Here is a 23809-nt window from a genome sequence, read left to right as displayed (position 1 = left end):
GGACTTCCCAGGTGGTACTAGTGGTAAAAGAACCTGCCTGCCAATGCAGGAGACAAGAAATGTGAGTTTGATCCCTGGGTCGGGAAGATGCCTTGGAGAAGGAAATGGCAACCCACTCCAGTATTCTTGCCTGGAGAACCCCATGGACAGAGGAGCCTGGTGAGCTACAGTCTATAGGGTCATAGAGAGTTGGACACGACTGAGGTGATTTAGCATGCAAGCACTCAAGGACAAAGAGCAAGCCTCTGTTGAGGTACATCCTTGCTAACACTCGTATCAGAGCTTCAAAATTTTGCCACTGGTCTGTAAACTATCTCCTAAGGGAATGGGGGAGGGAAGTTCAATCATTTCCCATATTTCCAGCCTCTGACCAAATCCTTCCACAAACAGTTATTGATCATCTACAACTAACCTGCCTGGATTCTCAGCATTGTTTGAAGTAGCCTGGTCCCAGCTCTTAGACTCCTTATATTTTAGACATTCCATCTGCCTGCTGGCTGTCTTACATGCAGACTTCATTCCTATCTGGTTCTAAGTGTCTTCTAGTCCCCATCTGCCTAGAGTGCTGGTATCTTAACCATATTCAAAGATGAGTCTATTTGAATGATTACAGAGTGGTCATGTGCAACTGAAGAGGCATGGTATGACACCCTAAATAAAAAGCCACCACCTTCATGCTGATATTTCAGCTGCTCTGTTGGCCATGAACTTGATGCTAAAGCTTGGCTTGCATTTACGCTAACTGGGCTGATTCATTAGAAAAGACCTTGATGCTGGGAAAGATTGAAGGCTGGAGGAGAAGGAGATGACAGAGGATGAGATGGTTCGATGGCATTATTGACTCGATGGACATACATTTCAGCAAGCTCCAGGAGATGGTGAAGGTCAGGGAAGCCTGGAGTGCTGCAGTCCATGGGGTTGCAGAGAGTCAGACATGACTGAGCAGCAACTGGGGCACTAAAAGATTATGAAGCGTGAGTAGCAACAGTCATCTGAGATGGAAACCCAAAGTTTCCAGGGGATTTCCAGGTATAACAGAGCTTTGAGTGTGAAACAGCATGGCAGAGGAAGCATTTTCCTGACCTTAAAAATATCTGCCATAAAAAAATGCCTCTACTACAGCCAGTTTGATGTTGAAACACCCTCAAAGAACTACCTAGATTAGCACTTTCTGAAAAGTCTACAGCATTTACTACCAAATTTCACTTCCCAGGTAGAAGCAAAGAAACAAGAGAGAATGCTAGGGTACACTTCTCACAAAGTACAGTCTCACAGAATTCCATTTCACTTCTACTTTATGCACTGGAAATTCTCAGCATGGGCATAGTGCCCAGTATAATAGCAAATAAAACAGACGTGTTTTTCCATTCACATCGCTCAGGAAATTTCATATTAAGCAGTTCAATAATTATATAAGAAATGTCATCTATATGCTGAAATATCCCTATAGATTAATTGATATTGGAAAAACTGTGTTAAAGGGTATAAATGCTTGAAAACTGGTGTCAGAAGGAGAACTTCCAATCTGTAACCAGGAAGTTTCACATTAAGCAGATCAAGAAGATGCAGCTGAAATGCTGGCCAGAACTCTTCCTGCTACATCTCCCATACCCAGAAGCAGGGTGCGTTTAACAGCTGGCCACAGGACGCTTAGAGCCCACTTTTAAAGGCATTAGAACGGCTCGAGTGGCCTTGCAGGGAGAAAGCCTCAAAAGGGACAACAGCATTGCTACAACTTCACCTCTGGCAGCAACCAGGTGCTCAGAACAAGGTGATAAATAGGACTAAGAAACTGGCTTTTGCTGGCCAGCTGAGTTACTGAGGTCTGGAAAGTGTCATGAGACAGGGACCAACGGATGTGTTCACAATCGACCTCTTTCTTCTGGTTTTCTTGCTTTGTCCTCCAGCCTCATGAGTAAAAGCATTCCCACAAGATACTGCCTATGCTGCTGCTAAGTCGCTTCAGTCGTGGCCAACTCTGTGTGACCCCATAGATGGCAGCCCACCAGGCTCCTCCATCTATGGGACTCTCCAGGCAAGAATACTAGAGTGGGTTGCCATTTCCTTCTCCAATGCATGAAAGTGAAAGTGAAGTCGCTCATTCGTGTCTGACTCTTAGCAACCCCATGCACTGCAGCCTACGGGGCTCCTCCGTCCATCGGATTTTCCGGAAAGAGTACTGGAGTGGGTTGCCATTGTCTTCTCTGATACTGTTGCTGCTGCTGCTGCTAAGTCGCTTCAGTCGTGTCTGACTCTGTGCGACCCCATAGACGGCAGCCCACCAGGCTCCGCCGTCCCTGGGATACTCCAGACAGGAACACTGGAGCGGGTTGCCATTTCCTTCTTCAATGCATGTAAGTGAAAAGTGAAAGTGGAGTCGCTCAGTCGTGTCCGACTCTTAGCAACCCCATGGACTGCAGCCTTCTGGGCTCCTCCATCCATGGGATTTTCCAGGCAAGAGTACTGGAGTGGGGTGCCATTGCCTTTGCTAGCTCTTCCCTTTTCTTTACATGCTTCCCTGTTGTTCCATTCTCGCTTGGTGTATAAGTGGAAGACTTGCAATGATATAACCACAGCCCTGGTCTTTGGCCTGAACTCCAATTCTCTTTGGTCAAAACCTCAAGGTTTCCAAAGCTGACACTTACGTTCCCTCTCAAGCTTGTTTTTCCTCTTAGGTTCCCCAGTGCTGCTGATGGTGTCCCACACTTAACTATCTGTTCTTCACACTGCCTTCCAAGTCATCTCTCTGGAATAGAGCTCTGATCACACTACCCACCTGCTCAAGAACCTTCCATGACTCCTACTATGATGGAATCAAGTCCAAACTTGCTGCCTTGGCATCAAATCCCTCCAAGACTTGCTTCACCATTGTCAGCTAAACTAATTAAACTCAAAAGCTTTTGCACAACAATGGAAACTATGTATAAAACGAAAAGACAACCCACAAAATGGGAGAAACATTTGCAAACAATGCTACCAACAAGGGATTAATCTTCAAAATTTACAAATAGCTCATGTGGCTCAATATAAAACCAAACAATACCAAAAAAAAATAAATTGGCAGGCCTAAATAGACATTTCTCCAAAGAAGACATATAGATGGCCAAGAGGCACATGAAAAGGTGTTCAACGTTGCTAATTATCAGAGAAAGGAAAATCAAAACTACAATGAGATCTCACTTCACACCAGTCAGAATGGCCATCGTCAAAGTGTCTACAAACAAAATCTGGAGAGGGTGCGGGGACAGGGGACTTCTACATTATTGGTGGGAAGGTAAATGGATACAGCCACTATGGAGAATAGTGTGGAGATTCCTTAAAAAACTAAAAACAGTGCTCCCATATGATCCAACAATCCTACTCTTGTGCATGTATCTGGAGAAAAACACGGTTTGAAAGGATACATGCACTCCACTGTAGCACTGTTTACAATATCTGGGACATGGAGGCAACCTAAATGTCCATTGACGGATGAACGGATGAAGACGTGGTACATATATACAATAAATATTATTCTGCCTTTAAAAAGAATGAAATTATGCCATTTGCAGCAACATGGATGGACCTACAGACTATCATACTAGGTGAAGTAAATCGGACAAAGACAAATATGATATCGCTTATACATAGAATCTGAAAAAATGATACTAGTGAACTTACTACAGAACAGAGAGAGACTCACAGACTTAGGGAACTTATGTTTACCAGAGGGGAAGGAATAGATTGGGAGTTTGGGACTGACATGTATACACTTATATTTAAAATAGATAAGCAACAAGGACCTATGATATAGCACAGGGAACTTTGTTCAATACTCTATAATAACCTAAATGAGACAAGAATTTTAAAAAAGAATAGATCCATTATGTGTATTACTGAATCACTTTGCTGTACACTTAAAACCAACACAACATTGTATACTCCAGTATAAAAGAAAAAAATACAAAAGCCTTATCTTGTCCTTCCAATTTAGCCCAACTCCCACCATCTCCAACATGCACAAATGTGCACATTGCTTTAATTAAGCACAAGCAAGGGAGCGCTGCTGGAGCATTTTGCTGCTTTTTGCATTTTTTCAGCCTTAACCTTTGCAATGCAAACCTGACAAATCAGGCCTTGTCCTTAGGCAGAATTGGAGCTGGCAGAGCGCAGAAAAGGTAATTATGCTCAGAGCAGAGCACCTGTGATGACCTCTGCATCTTCCCCTTGCCTACCTGGGAGATAGCTCTTGGGTAGGTCAGCACCCTGTCCAGGGACAGAAGAACCTGGACATCAGGCCAGGACAGTTCCGGCAGCAGCACCTCTGCTCTGCATCACGTCTGCATGGGCCCTTATACCAATGATCCCACACGTGGGATTTCAGTTTCCTTTTTTTTCCCCCATGGCTGTGCAATCTGCAGCTCACCAAGGATCCCCAGAACTGAGCAGCTGTGCCCTGTCCCACCTTCCCTTGCAATGGCAAAGAAGGTTTCAGAGAAGACAGTCTTCCCTCTGGTATCAAACACAAATCATGCTCTCTGCCGTGAAAGCCTGTGTGCAGGGGAAGGTCTTGCCTCTTGCCACAAACCCAGGGAAGAGCAAAGTACCTTCTGGCCGTGGTTTTGGCTTTTCCAATCCTCCGTCTTGCATGAGCTCAAAGGCAAAGGAGACATTCAAGACCTAGAAAGAGAAATGAAGTATGTGAGGCGTTGCACACTCATTCCTGGCCCCTTGAGGCTCCCTGGGACCTGCCCCTGGAAAGTGGAAGAATGAGCACTGTAGCCAGAGGGGCAGGGGCTGAGCTAAACTGAGGCTGGCTTTTGAAGCAGAAACAAGGTGGCCAAAGTGGGCCTGCCACACGGAGTGTGGACGAGGCCTAGCCTCTGTTGGTGAAGCGCTCCTGGAGGAGTTAAAAATCCTCTCTGTGTCCTACTGTGGTCCTGAGTCACTGCCAGGACTGTAAACTCAGGAACATCTGTGCTCACAGTTGAAAGAATCAGACAGTAAGACATGTTCAAAAGGACTTTCCTGGTGGCGCAGTGGTTAAGAATCTGCCTGCCAATGCAGGGGACACCGGTTTGAACCCTGGTCTGGGAAGACTCCACATGTGGAGCAACTAAGCTTGCGAGCCGCAACTACTGAGCCCGTGTGCCCTAGAGCCTGTGCTCCACAGTGAGAGAAGCCACCACAGGATGAAGCCCATGCACCGCCATGAAGAATAGCCCCAGCTCGCCAGCAACTAGAGAAAGACTGTGAGCGACAAGGAAGACCCTGTGTGGCCAAAAATAAAATAAATCTAAAAATAAAGTTTAGGAAAAAAAGACATTCAAGAGGCAGAGAAAGGTTTCTGCTTGGGGCCAAATGCCCGTTGTCTAGCAGGCGGGCGGTGGCAGCCCAGGAGAGGCATCAGAACTCGGCTGAGAGGGAGTCCCACATCCAACCACTTTGCAGCCACCTTCCCTGTCACCTCTGGGGAGGGATGAAGCTGGGCTGTGGCCCCCGGCAGGAGGGTGTGGCCAGGGGTCTGGGGTACAGGGGAGGAATGCTCAGGGGCCTGTAAGTCGCTGCTTCCCAGCTCAGCTGTGCATCACCATGGCCCCCCTCATCCAACCACTGAAGACCCTGGGGAGACAGGAAGCCGCCACCTTTACCCAGATGGTCCCAGTACAAGTATGGGAAGATGGGTCAAGCATGTGGGCTGGGGCCTCCTCTTACCTTCTGTTCAAAGCTGTCTGGGGTCAGGAAGAAGCTGTGGAGGGGCACGAAGTAGCCCTCCAGGAGCCCCATGAGCAGCACCAGGTATACCCCATCTGCAAACTGGAGGAGAGAGTCAGGTGAAGGCACTGGGCCCTCTAGCCCTCTGGCCCCGGCCCATCCAGGGGCCAATCAGCTTCCAGGTCAACCCCCAAAGGCTATGTCCCCAGGCAGGCTGCTGGTGGGCAGTGACGAACAGTGGCCCAAGGTGGGAAGGTCTGCTGCCCCACGTCCGGCTGGTCCACACACAGGCCCACGCTCCTGATCTCAAATGGTCCAGTATTTATTGAGCGCCGACTCTGTACCAAGCCCTGATCTGGCACAGGGAGCACAGAGGTGGGTCAGGTGTGGCTCCGGCCCTGGAGGAACTCGCGGTTCAGTGGGGAGACTCCTGTGGAGGACAGGCATGCAGCTGCTGCTGCTCTGAGGGAGGGCAACATGCTGGCCTGCGTGAGACTGGGAGAGGTCACTCATCCCACGGCAGGTACCAGGGAAGGCTTCCGGAGAAGGTGCTGCCTGGATGGAGACGTGAGGGCTGAGCAGGAGTTAGCTCGGGAAAACAACAAAGCAGTCAGGACACAACGTCCTGGCTCTTGCTGACAAAGCACAACTGTGTGCTCAGGGCCATGGCAGGAGGCTTAGAGCTGGTCCCTTCCATCAAGGACAACAGAGGCCTGACTGGCTGAGAACCTGGTCAAAGGAACAACAGGCACTGAAGCCAAGCAGGGGGTGCAGGCTTTCCACTCAAGGGAGGGGGGGCACGTGTGTGCTGGGCAGGCTTTGTGGGCACAGTGGGGGCTGTGAGATGAGGGGAGTGTGAAAGGAGTAGGTGCTGTGGGTCTAGAAGATAAATGGCCTGAGTGAAGATATAGCAGTCAGGTGCATACCTGATATTCTAGAACCTTTCAAAGGAGGCAGAGCCATCAAACATTTGTATAAACAACAGTTGCTAGAGTTCACAAGAGGTCAAAGTTCTTGGAAGCATCTTAGGAAACTTTTAAAATACTAGACTGAATTACCCAGAATCTGGGCTGGGCCCAGAGTCTGAGCTCTCCTGGGTAACTAGCTGGTGGGGCTGTGGCTCAGTCTTGGTTATGGGCAAACCACCCTGAGCATGAACTTGACCTAGGAGTGGCTTCCTCCCTGTGTTCATCCATCTGGCCTTCAAGTCAGGCGGGTAGGGCCTGAGCATGACTCATTCCAGGCCACCCCAGGGTGGACCATGGGAAGCAGACCCCAACATCTGTGTCAAAATCAAGGCCCTTCCATGGCACAGATTAGCTGGGCCTTCCTCTGGATGTGGCTGGAATGGGTTGAGGATGAAAGAATCCAATCTGTCAACTCAAAGGAGGACGTTGGGTTAGGGTCAGGGTTACTCATAGCTCTGAGTGCCATAGACCTAGCCTGCTCCCACCCCCAATTACAGTTCCAATGACTTGGTGGTGAAACTTGCAGACAGACCCCACACGTGCTCAGAAGAGACCCCCTTCCCTGCCCATGAAAAGTGAAGAGGAAGTTCCAAGGGCTCATTCCAGCTCTCTCCAGGAATCATTACTTCTGCAGAGTGTCCCTGTCTCCCATATATGATGCTGCCTCCAGAGTTGAGACACACCCAGGGAGAGCTCAGTCACAGACCTGGGAATTACCTTTAAAAATATAGGAGGTGCCCATGTATTCAAAAGAAAATCACACTTTAGAAATTAATTGCGAATGAAAGGAGATTGGGAAATGGGACACATTACATAGTCTCAAAGTATCTCCTAAATACAGATTAGCTATTAATTATAAACGGGAGGAGCTTTACAGTAAGGAAATCTGGGAGAATGCCAACTTAGCCAAGTGATCAAAGTTACCACCCCCAGGTACAGAACTGATGGACAAAAATACCTGAGAACACAGTATTGTCTCAGTGGTACTGTTCTTGAACATGCATACTGCTACTGCTAAGTAGTTTCAGTCGTGTCCGACTCTGTGCAACCCCATAGACGGCAGCCCACCAGGCTCCCCCGTCCCTGGGATTCTCCAGGCAAGAACACTGGAGGGGGTGGCCATTTCCTCCTCCAATGCATGAAAGTGAAAAGTGAAAGTGATGTCGCTCAGTCATGTCCAACCCTCAGCGACCCCATGGACTGCAGCCTTCCAGGCTCCTCTGTCCATGGGATTTTCCAGGCAAGAGTACTGGAGTGGGGTGCCATTGCCTTCTCCGAACCTACCTCTAATCATGAGGGAGAGAAACAGATTCCACGCACCATATAGCTCGTATTCTTCAAAAATGTCAGCGTTAGGCAGATAGGCTGAGGATTTGTTCTTTATTAAAAAGAGACTAAAGAGACACGACAACTAATTGTATCAGGTGAGAATATCAGGACATCCGTGTTTCTTTGAACCATGTGACACTGCTCATGTCAAGAGTAGTCAAGTATCAGCAACTTCACACGGTTCAACCAAAATAGGTTAACACTGCACTGATGTTAAAACTGCCTGAATTTCATTACTGTATTGTGATTCTCTAAGAGCATGTGCTTGTTCTTAAGAGACGTATGCTGAAGTATTTAGAGGTAGGAAGAGGAAAAAAACCCTAAATGTGGACAAATGCTAACAAGTGGTGTATGTGGGTGAAGAGTACACAGGGGTTCATGACAATATTTTTGCAGATTTTCAAAATGAAAAATAGGAAAAAATTCAGAGAAATCTCATGCAGTTCACCCCTCTGAGTAGAATAGAATTTCCTCTCCCTTCCCCAGAGAAGCTCCAGGGTCAGGGTGGAAAGCCTCCCGGCAACGTGGGGCCCTGGGAACAGTGGTGGTCCTGCGGGGTCTTGTCCCCGACCCTGCACTCGGGGTTGTCACCCACCTGGGTTTCCAGTTCTGTGACCTCCAGGTTCAGTTTATTCAGGTGTTTGTTCACGAAAGTGATGAGTGTCTAGAAGAAAAGCATAAGCCAGGCCTTGAGATGGAGACTCTTGCCCTGGAGGTTGCCCCGTGACTCCACCGTGAGGACAGAGGACGAGGCCCAGCCAAGGCGGCGCAGCCAGTGAAGCTCTTGTGGAACTCCTGTGTCCACAGAGAAGGACGGCCCCCAGGATTTGCAGTCCCAGGCACTGTATGACTCAAATAGCCAGGCCCAAGATGGGGCAAGGAGCAGGGAGTGTGAGAGGACAGCATGACAGCTGGGTGCCTGAGCCCAGGCTCAGGGGCCAGAGGAGAAATGACCACATCGGGTCCCTTCCGGTTCCCCCTCCACGATGTACGGGTGCCTGTGTCCAAGGAGACAGAGGGAGGTCTGCCTGAGGAGCAGGGATGGCTGGGGGTTCAGTGTGGGTGGAAGACAGGGGCCCATAGCCTCAGAACCTCCCAGAGATGCTGTCATCTGAATGGGAGAAGAAAGAAACTAGATAAGGCATCCAGCAAGAACAAGACAGGTGAAACAGACATCAAGCAGGAAAGCCCTGTGCTTGTGGTCATCTGGACATGACACCAGTTTCAGAAAGCTTGCAAGCTGCTGGGGGTGGGTTTTCCTGATGTCTTTTGACATCTCACTCCCCTTCCTCCCTCCCGCCCTCCCTCTCAGGCACCTCTTTCCCACCTTTTTCACCACGTTGAGCTTGTCTGGTGCGTGGTCGAACAAGGTGTCAAAGGCATCACGTTCTGAAAAAAAGAGAAAGCAAATAGAGCCCAGAGCTAGTGGCGCCCCAGGCCCAGGCACCAGCTTCTACAGACCAGCGGTCACCTCCAGGTGAGAATTCTCTGGGGGATAAACTGTGCTGGAAACTTGGGAAACAGCTTGGGCAGAGGTTTGGGGTGGACTCTTATCTTGGGGGCCTCTCCCCCTGTGTGTGTGTGTGAGCACGTGTGTCCACCCTCTAAAGAGTGTCGACTCTCTTTAGGCTGGGTTTGGGGGGGCTCTAGCAGGCAGTCTGGCTTGGAACTGGCCATTTCTCTTCACTGTTTTGTATTCCTTGATACCATGATTTAGTCATGGTTCTAAAGTGTTTCTGAAGCTTTCTGGAAGCAGAATATCATGCAAATATCAAATCACTTCACTCCCTAATTTTCAAAACCCAGACAGGCTTCCTGGTAGAGGGCAGATAGGCAGACTGGGAGCCACAGAGCTGTAGCACAGAAGGGGAGCTCCCCCTCCTGAGGGATCCGGTCACTCCAATCCTTTTAGCCTTGCCTTCCTCTTCTATAAAATGCACACTGGACATGAAGCTCCCCTAGGTGGGTTATGAGGATGAAAGACTAGAAAGTACATGGTCCTTAAACTCTGAAATATCTGCTGATTTATTATTAGTATGATTAGAATATTTCAAAATATTATCCACAGTGAATATAGAATCAGAGAAAATAGTGAAGCCATGCCCCCTGCAGGGATTTTCCTTGTTACAGCCCCTAGGTCCTTTGACCTGAGGGGTGAAATAGTGGAAGGAGGTACTTCCCTGGTGGTCTAGTGGCTAAGATTCTAGTCCCAATGCAAGGGGCCTGGGTTCAATCCCTGAACAGGGAACTAGATCCCACATGCTGCAACTAAATGATCCTGCATGCTGCAATTAAGACCCGATGCAGCCAAATAAACAAATAAAAAATAAATAGTAGAAAGAAAGAGTGGAGACGGATCTGCCACTGAGAATGGGGAGTCTCCGAGAGGAGCCCAGGCCTGGGAGGCTCGTGGTCCTGCGCTGCCTCTCCCACTCTTGCACCCACTCTTGATGATTAAATCTGAGAACGGGAATTGTGATCTTGGATATTCAGAGACCTTAGAAATAAACCCAAGATTCTGGGAAATGGGAGAGGTAGGAGGTGTGATGAGGAAAGAGGCAGCTTCGAGAAGGGCTGGACAGAGTAGGGAGAGGGGACTGTGCTGTGCACATCACTTGCTCTACTTCCACAATATTCGCAGAGCAACACTGCCCACGCAGGACCCACGCAGAAGCCCAGCAGTGTTGACGGTCTAGTGACCTGCAGGAGGACTGCAGCCGTGGTTCCTTCTCTTCCCACCAGCGTCTGACCCTCCCTCCCCACCATCCAGCCCTGTCACCAGGCTGGCACAGACAAACAGGCAGGAAGCAAGCTGAGTGCCTGTTCTTCCAGCTGCTATAGAATTAACTAGACCCCACTGGCAGTCACCAGCACCAGAGGACAATCTTACGCAACTCACCATGCCTTCCAGAAAGAGCCCTGCGGGAAGAAGAGGAAAAACAGTGTGACTCTTCTCTCCTCACCTTTGGCTGCAGATCCCCCAAACCTTCCTTCCTTGGCATCTTATTCTGCACTGAGTCTCCAACTATGGGTGGTCTTTACCACATTACCACTTCTTTTTCCCCTTTGCTTTACAGATATACTGGTGTTCACACAAAGCCTGGTATAAGTGATGCTTAAAGGACTTGCTTTAACTTTATTTCTTGCTTTAAATAAACTCATACTATTGCTTACAGTTGAGAAAGAATACTGGACTCAGAAATTCAGGACCCCCAACCATGTTTTAGGAGCAGGGCTCAGGGACCATCTCAATATGGCTTTTCACTGCCCAGTTTGCTGAAGGCATTGGCTTGGGAAGGTAGGATTGGCTCTCTCCCGTCCCACCAAGGCACACCTGCCGTTGACCTAGCATAGGTTTTCTCAAAGAGGGCAGGAGTTGGAAACATACTCGTAGCAGTGATGCAGCAAAGTAGTAAGAGCACGAGAATTAGGGACAGACCACTTCGGTTTAAGTCTTACAGAGCCGTTTGCTTGCTGTGTGACCTTGGGCAAGTTACCAAACCTCTCTGGGCTCCAGGTTGCTTACCCTTAAAATGAAGATAACATGGTAAACAACTGAATCAGATGTTCTGAGCATCACATGATTTAATATATACAAATATTTCAGTATAATTTCTAGTATATACTAAATGCTAAATACATCTTTTTTCTCAATTCTTATTATGTTTATTCTAACTGTATATCTATCACCTATTAAGCAATGGCTTGCAGGTAGTGTACTAGGAAGAATAATGAACTCAGTGTTCAAGTCAAGTAAACCAAGGATAGCTTTCTCCTCCATCCTTGGGTGGTGAGGTTTTAGGGGGTGTAATCATTGCTTCATGTGCCGCTGCCCTTTCCACTGGCTCTTCTTGTTCGAAGGATTATAGAGGAAAGTTGGAGGAGCAGGAGAAGATACAAATAAATTTTGCCTGGTTTTGTGTGTGGCCAGGGCTCAGGCCTGCCCACCGATCTCAGACCCCCACACACCATCCCACTCTTTGTGCTTGAGAACAAAACTTATCTTTCTTATGACAAACCTCTTACATATTCGGATATTCCTGTTTCTGTGAATGTAAATTAAAAAAAAAAAAAAATCCACCACTGTAAGGTAGAGAGGGACTTTCTGGGTCATGGCACGTGACCATATAAATCAGATTCAGAAAAGGAAGAAAAACGTCCTTTTGAAGGTTAACAATTTAAATTCAATCCCATGTTTATGGCATGACGATTTCATGCTGGTTGGCTTTTTTGGGCACACTTTTTCCTGGAGTGCCACAAAATTAGAATTTTTCAATCACGGCTAATTCCCTCTCCCCACTTCCCCACCCAAGTTTGTACCTTAAGCATTGAGAGGCATGTTTTGAATGCACAGAAAAGGCTAAACTATAATCATTGGCTGAAGTCTAATCCCTCTTGCAATCCCAATAAATGAAAACTAAATATCAGCAAATGGATGAATTTCGGAGAAACATCTGTGTTCCATTACAGAATCGCTGGCAACAATGGTGTTGACATACTCTGTGTTACCAGTTATTTCCTCTTGGATTTGCCGAGACTGGAGGATTCCTTCTCGTTTCTGAAAAAGGGGGTGGGGTGGGGAGAGGGTTGGGGAGGAGGAGAGAAAAATATGCTTTAGAAAAATACAAAAAACTGATTAACATTCCTGATACTGAGAAAGTTACTGGCATTTAAGAAATGAATGCAGCGATGAGATACCGCTAGAAGTGAAACAAGGCCCCTGGTTTCCCGGGACTGGACTGTACCATTCATACTTAAGTGCAATTAGTGTTTATTCCAAACAAGTCGGCTGTTTCTTGGATGGTGACTCTTTTCTTTCTTTATTGGAAGACCTTCTGCTGGAAGAACACTGCCTCCTGGAGAAAGCCACAGTAAACCAAATGGAAATGAAGGCCAGGGTGTGTCTGCCCTCCGACTGGGGCCACAGTGGGAAGCCGAGAAACACATTTAACTGGGGGGCGGGGGGAGGGGGGGTGGGGTGGAGGAACTGAGGCCAACTTGGAGAAATCAGAAGGAGAGTTTTTAAAAAGTGTTTAACTAGGGGAGCTTTTAAGTAAGTAGTACAGTCCTTAGGTAACTAGCTTATGCTCTGAGAAAAGGGTAAGCACTTTGTAAGTCCATCCACTCATCCATCTGCCCATCATCTGTCTACCCCCTCCCATCAACTCATCCTCTTTCTTCTCCATTTCATTAATCAGTACCTTCTCCGTACAAGCCCCTCTCTTGGACTTATGACAGTTTCAGACCTTGAGGAACTTAAGAATAAAATGGGGTAGATGAACAGGTAAGCAAGAAGGTTTTCCTCAAACAAGCCCCTGGTTTATGCCTTGGGACCCAGCTCAATTATTCGAGTAGGATCTTCTTTCCCTCTCAAACGTGTGGTGGATAAGCAATTACATGGTCGCCCCCTGCAGAGAGGAAGTGCTGAGAGCAGGACCAGAACAAGTGCTTTCAGCTGGCAGGGCCAGCCTAGGATTGGGCTGGACACAGATGAGAGACCACTCTAGTAGGAGGAATGGCCCCAGCAAAAAAGGCAGAGTCAGGGGAGCACAGGGACGATCAGAATGCTGTTCGGAGAGACAGAGGCTGCTGTTAGTCAATTTTTTAAAAATTAATTTATTTGGCTACACCTGGTCTTAGTTGCAGCATGCAGGATCTAGTTTGATCTCTGATCTGGGATCAAACCTGGGTCCCCTGCTTTGGGAGCGCAGAATCTTAGCTAGTGGACCAAGAGAAGTCCCTACTGTTAGTCAATTGAGTACTGGTTTATGTGGGCATGTGAGCTGATGAAGCAGTGCTGGGGTTCAGGGAGACCTGATGAAGGTGAGGAAAGAGATGCATTCATCAGGTCCCTACTCAATCAGTTACCAGACACTTGGAAGATAGTCTAGGCATGGCAAGAGGTTGTCAGAGCAAATCCATCTTCCACAAAGGCCAAGGTATGTCAAGAAGGAGCCTCCAAGCTTTATTCTCTTAGCTAAAGCCCACCTTCTGACCCTCCTGCCCAACTTTCACAAGCTTTTCTCGGCATTCCCAACAGCCACAGAAACTAGCATCCTTACAAAATCCTTTTACAGAAGGAAAGGTAGAGCTGGATAAAGGCCATGCCTGTATCTGGATTAGATTAAGAAGAATGAACTATCAAAGCAAAAAAGGAAGAAAAAAATGTAAAATACCATTTAAAAAAGATCCAGTGAGGATAAACCAGGACTTTCTCCAAATTCAGCTTCAACATATGTAAAAATTTTCACATAGGACTAATAAGGCCATTCACAGACATCAAACCTCATCTCCAACAACAGACAGAATTAATAAATGCTTGTACATAGAATGGAAAAGAATTCTGGGTTCAGTGCCCCTCATAGCATCCTGATTCACTTCGATCCACTATTTGTTCCCTAAAGAACTAACCCTCTAGTTCAGTCAGCATCTTACAGCCATTTGAGTCATGTTTCTGTGCCTGTTTAACTTGATAAAGCAAAACACCCCATAAAACCTGACATGCCTTGATGCCATTTTATGTAACACGTCCTCCTTTCTCCCTCATGCTAACGAAACTGCCTGCAGGAGAAATTAAACCAGCGACAGGCTTCTGATGGCCTATAACTGAGCTCAAAATAAGGCATGAGACATGGGCCTGCAGTGACCACTGTTTCACCCCCCATCCTCACAAATCCTGAATCATAGTTTTAAAAAATATAATGAAATGGATTCACACTTTATTGATTGGTTAAAAAAAAAAAAAAGAAAAATGACATAATAGAGATGGCCTGGATTCACTAGGAAGATGCATATACCAGGAGGCTCTGGGCTGGCCGCATATCCATAAAATCCTTCATGCCATGCTTGACACAGTTGAGAGCCCAATAAGTGAGGCCAATTAGTCCCTTTCAGTCAGCTGCACTCAGTGTCTGAACCACACACGTTTGCATTGACAAGGGGCCGCTGATAGCCCTCTCTGCTGCTTAGGTAGTCCTGTCTCTGGGCAAGCAGGGCCAAGGTGTCATATTCCTATTATATCCCCTTAATGTTTGGCAAGTTTAGTACCCAGAGGGCATTGGAAAAAATACTTTTTCATTAGGGCACAGCAGAGTGGCACCCCCATGTCCGCCTTTCCTCCGGTTCACTTCTGATCCCTGAAAGCCTGGCCCAAAGACCTTTTGTCCAGGAAGCTGGCCTGGCCTGGCTTCTCAAGCAAATGCTACTGGCCCTCCAGGCTCTTCTTCACCAAGGGATGGCAGAGCTGCCAGACAGAACCCTGGATAACCTTGAATAACCAGGGAGTTGTTCATTAGGGATGTTCTCCCTTGCAGCATGTTTATTTGGAAAAGAACAGAAGCCAACAAAATGACGACCTTTTGCTCAACAGCATAAAGTTGGAAAATAAAATTGAATTTGAGTATCTAATGGGGTTAGGAGCAGAATGAGATAGTCATGGGGAGAGAGCATCCCCTCATTGTGGAAAGGACAGAGCCATGTGTGAATGGAAATTCCACATAATAATCTGCACAAGATGACTTGATACCCCAGCTGTGCTTCTCTGGGCAGGTGAAAAGTGGCAGTGCCCTCAACACGGGCATGGCCTGTCAGAGTCTCTCTCAAACACACATGTGTACACACGCACACGTGCCCTCACATGCACAGATACCTGCCTCTTCTCAATAACTGTGCATTGGTTGTTTAACCAAAAAATGACTCTCCATGGCTTGTAGGACATATACATAGACACATAGGAATATGTTCTCCTAATCCTACTACACAGACCTCACAAGTATATACAGCTGCTGCTGCTAAGTCGCTTCAGTCGTGTCCGACTCTGTGCGACCCCAGAGATGGCAGCCCACCAGGCTCCCCCGTCCCTGGGATTCTCCAGGCAAGAACACTGGAGTGGGTTGCCATTTCCTTCTCCAATGCATGAAAGTGAAAAGTGAAAGGGAAGTTGCTCAGTCATGTCCGACTCCTAGCAACCCCATGGACTGCAGCCTACCAGGCTCCTCCATCCATGGGATATTCCAGGTAAGAGTACTGGAGTGGGGTGCCATTGCCTTCTCTGAATATATACAGCACCCACCCTCAAATATATAACACCCAGGCACCTTCCTCACGAAAGCATGTAAACCCCAGGCACACGCCCCACATAAGGCTGTCCCGGACACAAGCACACGCTGTTCCACCCTTTGTACATTTATCGGAGATGAGCCCACATGCATCAGAAAGCTCACTGACATGCCTCCCAACACACAGCACACCCAGGCACACTCAGCATTCATTCGGTCCTCCTAGCAAGCTTCCCAGTGTGCCCGAGCTCACCCCAGAGCTCAGCCCCTGCACCCCTTTAAGGGCACTGATGTTTGTAGGGGTTTCTGACTTACCTGGACCACAACCACTTGGATGGAAACATGGTCTGGGAGTCGGATTGGTGCCCGGAAATACTGGGACAGAGCAACTAGCAGATGCAAGATGGCTACCAGGCTCTTGGCATGGACGGCTGAAATAAAAGATGATTTATAAATCAGAGAATCTTCTTTCAGGTTCTAGGCAGATATAAACAGATATTCAAAACAAAGCAGTACCACATGGGGCTAATGCAGTCTGTGTCCTGGTCTTGTGAGGCCGTTCATGGCCATCAAACCTCATCTTCAGCTACATGCAGAATTAAATGCTTGTACACAAAATGGAAAAGAAATCTGGGTTCAGTGACCCCTCACCCAGCATCCTGATTCACTCTGATCCACAATCAATGCCCCTTTCATCCCACCCCTAAGGGTCAGGGGACACCCTTATTGTAGGCCTCACCCTGGGGCCCCTCGGTTCTCAGCCAGATCCCGTGGATTCACTTCGTAGATGGTGTTACTCCTGGATTGCAGTGCAGTGCTTCTCCACTCTGACTGGGATCCTGACAACAGCTGGAACCTGAGTGCTGATCAGCGCGGCGCCACCGCCACCTTCTTCACTCTCTGCTGATGACCGTAAGCATGTCTGCTGTTTCCCCCTCCCTTCCCATCTGACGGGGAACTCTCTGGGTTATCACCCCTACTCTTGTTCCAAGGCTCTACACAAAGCAGGCCCTCAATCAGTGAACACGGAGTCAGGACACCGGGTGCCTTCCTTCGTCCAGGGCTTTAAGACCCCAGAGGAAGGCATGAGAGACACCCCAGGACTTTGCTGCTCTCTTGATGCCATGCATGCTGAGTGCAGGCACTGCCCTTTGGGTCATAGCTGGGAGGGGATGTTCAGCCCCAGCTGCCTTCTATAGCTGAGCTGTGTGCTGGATGGTAAGCTGTATATGCGAGAAAAGGCTGGGAAACTACTGAGTTGTAGCTTTCTGAGACGAGAGGGAAAAAAGGGTGTGATGTAACGGGCACACAGGGTCAAGCCAACTGGAGCCTGCGTTCTGACCTGACAAACTACCATTCCCTTACTGAGCTCACGGCCTTGGGTAAGCCATTCAAGGCCCCTGAGGCTCAACCTGCTCAACCTCGCACATGAGGACAACAACGCCTATGAAGAAATGCAGGTGGTAAGAACTTCCAGACATAACATAGGCAAAGCTCCTAGCACAGAGCAATGCCTAGGAATGGTGGGTTTTATGTGTGTGTGTGTGTGTGTGTAATAAAATTTTATTAAAATATAAAGGAGATAGAGAAAGCTTCTGACATAGACATCAGAAGGGGGCAGAAAGACTACCTGCCTGCTAGTCTTTAGCTGGATGTTATATCGTTACTAAGTAAAGAGTAAAAGTAAAAAAATCGCTCAGTCATGTCCGACTCTTTGCGACCCCATGGACTGCAGCCTACCAGGCTCCTCTGTCCATGGGATTCTCCAGGCGAGGATACTGGAGTGGGTTGCCATTCCCTTCTCCAGGGAGATTTTTTTATTATCACTTATGAGGAAGTGCCTGGCATCCAGGCAACTAAACCATGTCAACTTTCTCTCCTTTCTTTCACGAAAGGAGAAAGTCTCCGGATACTTTACCGACCTTCACAGGGAAAGCAAGTCCTGCCAGCCTATGGGTCTAATTATAGGGGCATTTAAGGAAGGAACAAGAAATGTCTATTTTGTGTAGTTAGTGGGTATGAACTGGGCCCATTATTAGGGTGTCATTCTGTCTGCCCTGGGATCAATAAATCTGCTCGAACAGAAGCTTTGGGAAATCACCAAGAAAATGAAATGATTCAGACCATTCTTAGGAACTTATTAGAGTTTTCTGTTATCACTGCTGCTTCAAAGAAGGTTTTCCACTGACTCTGATGAACAGCAACTCAATACCACCACCAAACAGCAGATGAACTGCTCCTAACTCATGGCCTTCCAGAAGGAGTTTTCAGCTTGGGGCCTTTGGTTTTGTCAACTAAGAATCTCCCAACATTTATAGCCTTAAAAAAGGCACCTGGGGGCTTCCCTCGTGGTCCAGTGGTAAAGAATTCATCTGCCAATGCAGTGACATGGGTTCGATCCCTGATCAGGGAACAAAGATCCCATGTGCTATGAGGCAGCTGAGCCCATGCAGCAACTAGAGAGCCCGAGCACCACAAGGAAGACCCAGTGTGACCCACTCACCCTTTCAAAAAAGGGCACCTTGCATGGGACTGACCTACTGACATGATGGACAAGGCAAAATCTGGGTTTGTTCTTCCAGTGAGAACTGACCACATCAGTCCTGTCATTGAGGCTTGTAAGGACATTTGCTACCACTTCCTTTTTTCATAATGCTGGAAAAGCTGTGGTCAGAAATCTTGTTCTCACACTCTGGTGATGCTGTCTGCTGCCTTGACTGTCTTGGTAAGCAAAGCAGAGCTGTGTTGCAGGCACCATACAGATGTCAGACTCTTTCAATGAGTGCTCTGTCTTTCTGCGTATACTTTCAAGAGAGAAAATTACATAGTTTCTCTCTTTTTCTCTCTCTCTCACATCACATACATGCTATGTAAAAAGGATGTTAAATAATAAATGCTGGAGAGGGCACGGAGAAAGGGAATCCTCCTATCCTGTTGGTGGAAATGTAAATTGGTGTAGCTACCATGGAAAACAGTACAGAAGTTCCTCAAAAAATAAGAGTTAGCATATGAACCAACAATCCCATTCCTGGGCATATATCTGGACAAAATCATAATTCAAAAAGATACCTGCACCCTTATGTTCATAGCAACACTATTTACAATAGCCAAGACATGGAAACAACCTAAATGTCCATTGAAAGATGAATAGATAAAGAGTATGTGGTGTAATCAACAGAGGTATGGATAAAGAAGTGGTAATATATAAATGGAATATTACTCAGCCATTAAAAAGAATGAAACAATGCCATTTGCAACAACATGGATAGACCTAGAGAGTATCATACTGAGTGAAGTAAGTCAGGGAAGGAGAAATATCATATGACATCCTTTAAATGTGGAATCTAAAAAGAAATGATACAAGTAAACTTACAAAACAGAATGAGACTCACAGACTTAGAAAATGAACTTATGGTTGCCAGAGGGAAGGGACAGTTAGGAAGTCTGGGAAGGTCATGGACACACTGCTATATTCAAAATGGACAACCAACAAGTACCTGTCGTATAGAACTTGTAACTCGACTCAGTGTTATGTGCCAGGCTGCATACGAGGAGGTCTGGGAGAATGGATACATGTCTATGTATTGCTGAGTCCCTTCGCTGTTCACCCGATACTAAACATTGTTAATCGTCTATACCCCAATACAAAATTAAGTTTAAAGTTTGGGGGAAAAAAGATATGGCATATTTACAGAATAGAATACTACTCAGCCATTAAATGGAGAAGGCGATGGCACCCCACTCCAGTACTCTTGCCTGGAAAATCCCATGGATGGAGGAGCCTGGTGGGCTGCCATCTATGGGGTCACACAGAGTCGGACACGACTGAAGCGACCTAGCAGCAGCAGCAGCAGCAGCCATTAAAAAGAATGAAATAATGCCATTTGGATGGAGCTAGCAATGATCATACTAAGGGAAGTAAGCCTGATGGAGAAAGACAAAATATCACACGATATCACTTCTATGTGGAATTTAAAATATGACACAAATGAACTTATCTACAAAACAGATTCGCAGACACAGAGAACAGACGTCTGGCTGCCAAGGAGGAGGGTGGGTGAGGAAGGGATGGGCTGGGAGGTTAGGGTCAGCAGATGCAAGGTATTACACACAGTGGATAAACAAGGCCTTACTGCACAGCACAGGTAACTACATTCAGTATGCTGTGATAAAACATCATGGGTAATTATCATTAATGTATTATCATTTTTAAAAAATCTGGGAAACGCACACCCAAATGTAAGATGACAGTTTAGACAAGCAGTCTAACTTCAATTTTTAAAAAAAAAGCAAGCAGAGAAATCCTTTGTTCCAAAAGTCATCAGGCAAAACTGATGAAAAGGAGCACAACTGCTCTGGCCCCTTTATCCTAACTACAGGGCTGTTTCTCTTCTCCTCAGCGATGCCTGAGATTTTCCTTGCAAATCCCAAGGTTAGGACAAACATGATTTAATAGTCACTGCTTTAATAAATTATAGGACATCCACAAGATGAGATAGTTTGCATGCATTGAAAATCATTGACAAAGTAGATAGATGTAAATATTAAGAATATTAAAGAGAACTAGAAATAAGGTAAATATATACATTTATGGATGTATGCCTATAAATACATGTATATTTGTACATACACACATACATACATGTATATAAATACACACACATACACATATGTACACAAATACACACATACACACAGGTACTTGTTGCCAAGCCTTGGAAAGTGAAAAAAAAACAAAATGCTATAGCTGAAAGATTCTTTTTTCCTGCTTCAAATGTTTCTTTAGAATAAAGACATGTTATCATTTCAATTAAGAAAGCTTCTGACAACCTCTGTGTATCTGGGCACTCTCATCCCTTTATCTCTCAGCACATCTCCTGGGTGTCTTCTCCCTGATGCCGGGCAGAACGCAGGGCCACTGTGCGCCTGTGCTCAAGTCAGGGTGGAAACGTGCAGAACGACAGCAGGGCTGAGAAGCCAGGCCTCCACTGTATAAACTGGGCCCTGCAGACCCCACGAGGGTCACTCCAGGGCTGGGAAACTGTTTCAAGGGTGCTGCTGAGTGAGAAATAGTTCTCCAAACATGAATTGTGGTGGAAACAGAAATTGGTGCAATTTGGGAGGAGGCAGTTTGACAGTATGTGTTAGGACCTTAAAATGTACATATCCTTTGGCTCTAAACTAACACTGCTGAGTTTTTATTCCTAAGAAGTAATTATGTCTATGAGCAGACAGAACTCCTCGGGCTGTACCGATATTAGTGAGAAAATGGAAAAAAAATCTTAAAATCTGCATGAGTTAAGTAAATTATGATATACCTAATCTATATATTAGATTTTAAAAAGTGACATAAAAAAGGATAACGATCTGTAAAGATAAACACTTTCTAAACATATATACAGGTTTATCTCATCTTCATAAAAATATACTTTGTATGCAAAGTATATGCACACATTTTATTCATTTATTGATGTATTTAGTTCTTACAAACACACACACACACACCCACCAAAGGAACATCACAGGGCTGACAGTGCTTGGATCTGATGGACAGCTCTCGGGGGCAGTATGTGTGGGCTCAGTACACAGGCTCTGCAGCCAGACTCTCAGGGTCTCATTCCTGGCTCCACCACTCACCCACCGTGTGACCTTGAACAATGACACTTCTTTAGCAAATAGTACTGTTCTTAGTATTGCCAATCATTTTTCCAGGCTTTAGGGATACAACAGTAAAGGGACAAAAATCCTTGCCCTTGGGAAGCTTACATTTATTGTTTGTTAACCTCTCTATGCCTTAACTTTCCCATCTGTAAAATGGGGACTGTAGAATCTTTACCTCAGATGGTTGAATAATGATTGCAAGGCTCAAAATATGTAAAGTGTTTAGATAAGTACAAGGCATACAGCACAATAAATATATTAAATATGTTAGATGTTATTTAAGCATCTTTTAACTGTATTTTCTAAATTTTCAAAAATAAAAATTATTACTATGAATAAAAAAGAAAAGAAAAGGAAGAATCCCCTAAAACCCTGGATCAAGGACCTTGGAAACTCAGTGCTGTCCCTGCCATCTTGATCCTGAGTGGAAAGATGACACAATGTCCTCAGAAAGAGCCAGGGAAGATAACCGAGAGAGGAGGGGTTAGAGCCTGCCCTGGGAGTCATGCCCGCCACATTCCTTATCACAGAAACCACTGCAGCCTGAAGCCCCAAGGCATCACAGGGAGCTGGTCCCTGAGATAATTATTCCCTCTGACCTAGTAATTCCTCTCAGTTCTGGAAAGCTATCTGATGAGAATAATTCAAGAGAAGCAAAGAGTCACAACCTAACATTTAACTCGGCACTATCTGATATTAGCAATAAGCTGGAAAACATTCTAAAAAAGATCAATGTCAACATAGGGTTTAAGTTAACTATGGGATACCCAGCCCAGGAAACAGAGCAGCTATCAAAAATTATGACTACAAAGACCACATGCGAATATAGAAGATATGTATGATGTAATATTAAGAGAGGATAACAAAATGAGTTTGTACATGCCTTCATCAAGTAAAAATATGAAAAACTATGCATTGATGTGGACAGTAATGACAAAAAAATGAAAACAGCTAGATGAGAGTGGTAATAGATGTGATTATTTTACTTGTAGACATTTCCCTATAAGAAATGAAAGTGAATGCGAACCCAAAACAAATCATTCAAAGCCACTGAAGACAAGGGTTCTGATGTGGCTTTAAAAAATTCCAATCTTAAACCAGGCAAAATGGTTTGGGGATGGGGAAGATGAAATGAGGAATGTTTCAGATCAAGGAAATGTCTTCCAGAAAGGGTTCTAGAAAGGTGGGAATATTGTGCCCTATTTAAATGAGGCCAGTGTATGGATGACAAGGAGAGAGGCTGAGACAGCATCAAATACATTTGCGGACAGAGAGGTAGGTGGGCGGCTGGCCAGATGTTAAGGGTTGATTTGCTCACTTCAGCCTCAAATTCATCCTGGAGAAGGAAATGAAAACCCACTGGAGTCTTAGCCTCCAGTCCCCCTGAATGTGACCTTATTTGTAAAATCAATGCAGATGTGATTAGTTAAGATGAGGTCATGCTGGAGTAGGGGGAGTCCCTAATCCAACATGACAAGTGTCCTTATCAAAAGAGAAAATTTGGACACAGAGATATGCATAGAAGGAAGATGATGTGAAGAAATATAGCAAGAAATCAGCCCTCTGTGAGCTCAGGAGAGAGGCCTGTAACAGATCCTCCCCTTGCAGCTCTCAGAAAGAACCAAGATACCCACCCCTTGGTCTCAAACTTGTGGCCTCCAAAACTGGGAGCAAATAAATTTCTGTTGCCTAAAAACAAATGAAACAAAACAATTCCATCTTTCCTATTTTCCAAGTTGGATTCCATGATACACAAAAAGGAGTTTTGAAACAAGGTCCCACTACAGTAGCACAGGGAACTATAGTCAATATCCTGTGATAAATCATAGTGAAAAATAATTTTTAGAAGAATGGGTGTGTGTGTATATATATATATATGTATAACTGAATCACTTTGCTGTACAGCAGAGATTAACACAACACTGTAAACCAATTATGTTTCAATAAAAAAAAGGAAAAGAGAGCTCCAGAGGGTTTCCCCAGTATTTCATTCCTTCCCTGGTGGCTCAGATGGTAAAGAAATAGCCTGCAATGCAGGAGACCTGGGTTCGATCCCTGGGTTGAGACGATCTCCTGGAGAAGGGAATGGCAACTCCCCCT

The 23809-nt window shown here is 46.0% G+C and overlaps 1 protein-coding gene across 3 annotated transcripts in view; it reads right to left on the bottom strand.

Moving 5' to 3' along the window:
* PARVA (parvin alpha) overlaps window positions 1–23809 on the bottom strand; it is a 180572-nt gene that overhangs the window by 22318 nt on the left and 134445 nt on the right. For all 3 annotated transcript variants that reach the window (XM_006055220.4, XM_025266660.3, XM_025266659.3), the window contains 7 exons: window positions 16364–16479; window positions 12491–12549; window positions 10891–10910; window positions 9319–9380; window positions 8587–8655; window positions 5695–5796; window positions 4587–4659 (listed from right to left, as the gene is read on the bottom strand). In XM_006055220.4, the coding sequence (XP_006055282.3) occupies window positions 4587–4659; window positions 5695–5796; window positions 8587–8655; window positions 9319–9380; window positions 10891–10910; window positions 12491–12549; window positions 16364–16479 (501 nt within the window). The remainder of the gene's footprint in view (window positions 1–4586; window positions 4660–5694; window positions 5797–8586; window positions 8656–9318; window positions 9381–10890; window positions 10911–12490; window positions 12550–16363; window positions 16480–23809) is intronic.

The sequence above is a fragment of the Bubalus bubalis genome, chromosome 16 (assembly GCF_019923935.1).
Source record: "Bubalus bubalis isolate 160015118507 breed Murrah chromosome 16, NDDB_SH_1, whole genome shotgun sequence".
NCBI classification, from domain to species: domain Eukaryota; kingdom Metazoa; phylum Chordata; class Mammalia; order Artiodactyla; family Bovidae; genus Bubalus; species Bubalus bubalis.
The sequence above is the reverse complement of the archived record's forward strand: the minus strand, read 5'-3'. Positions and strand labels throughout refer to the sequence as shown.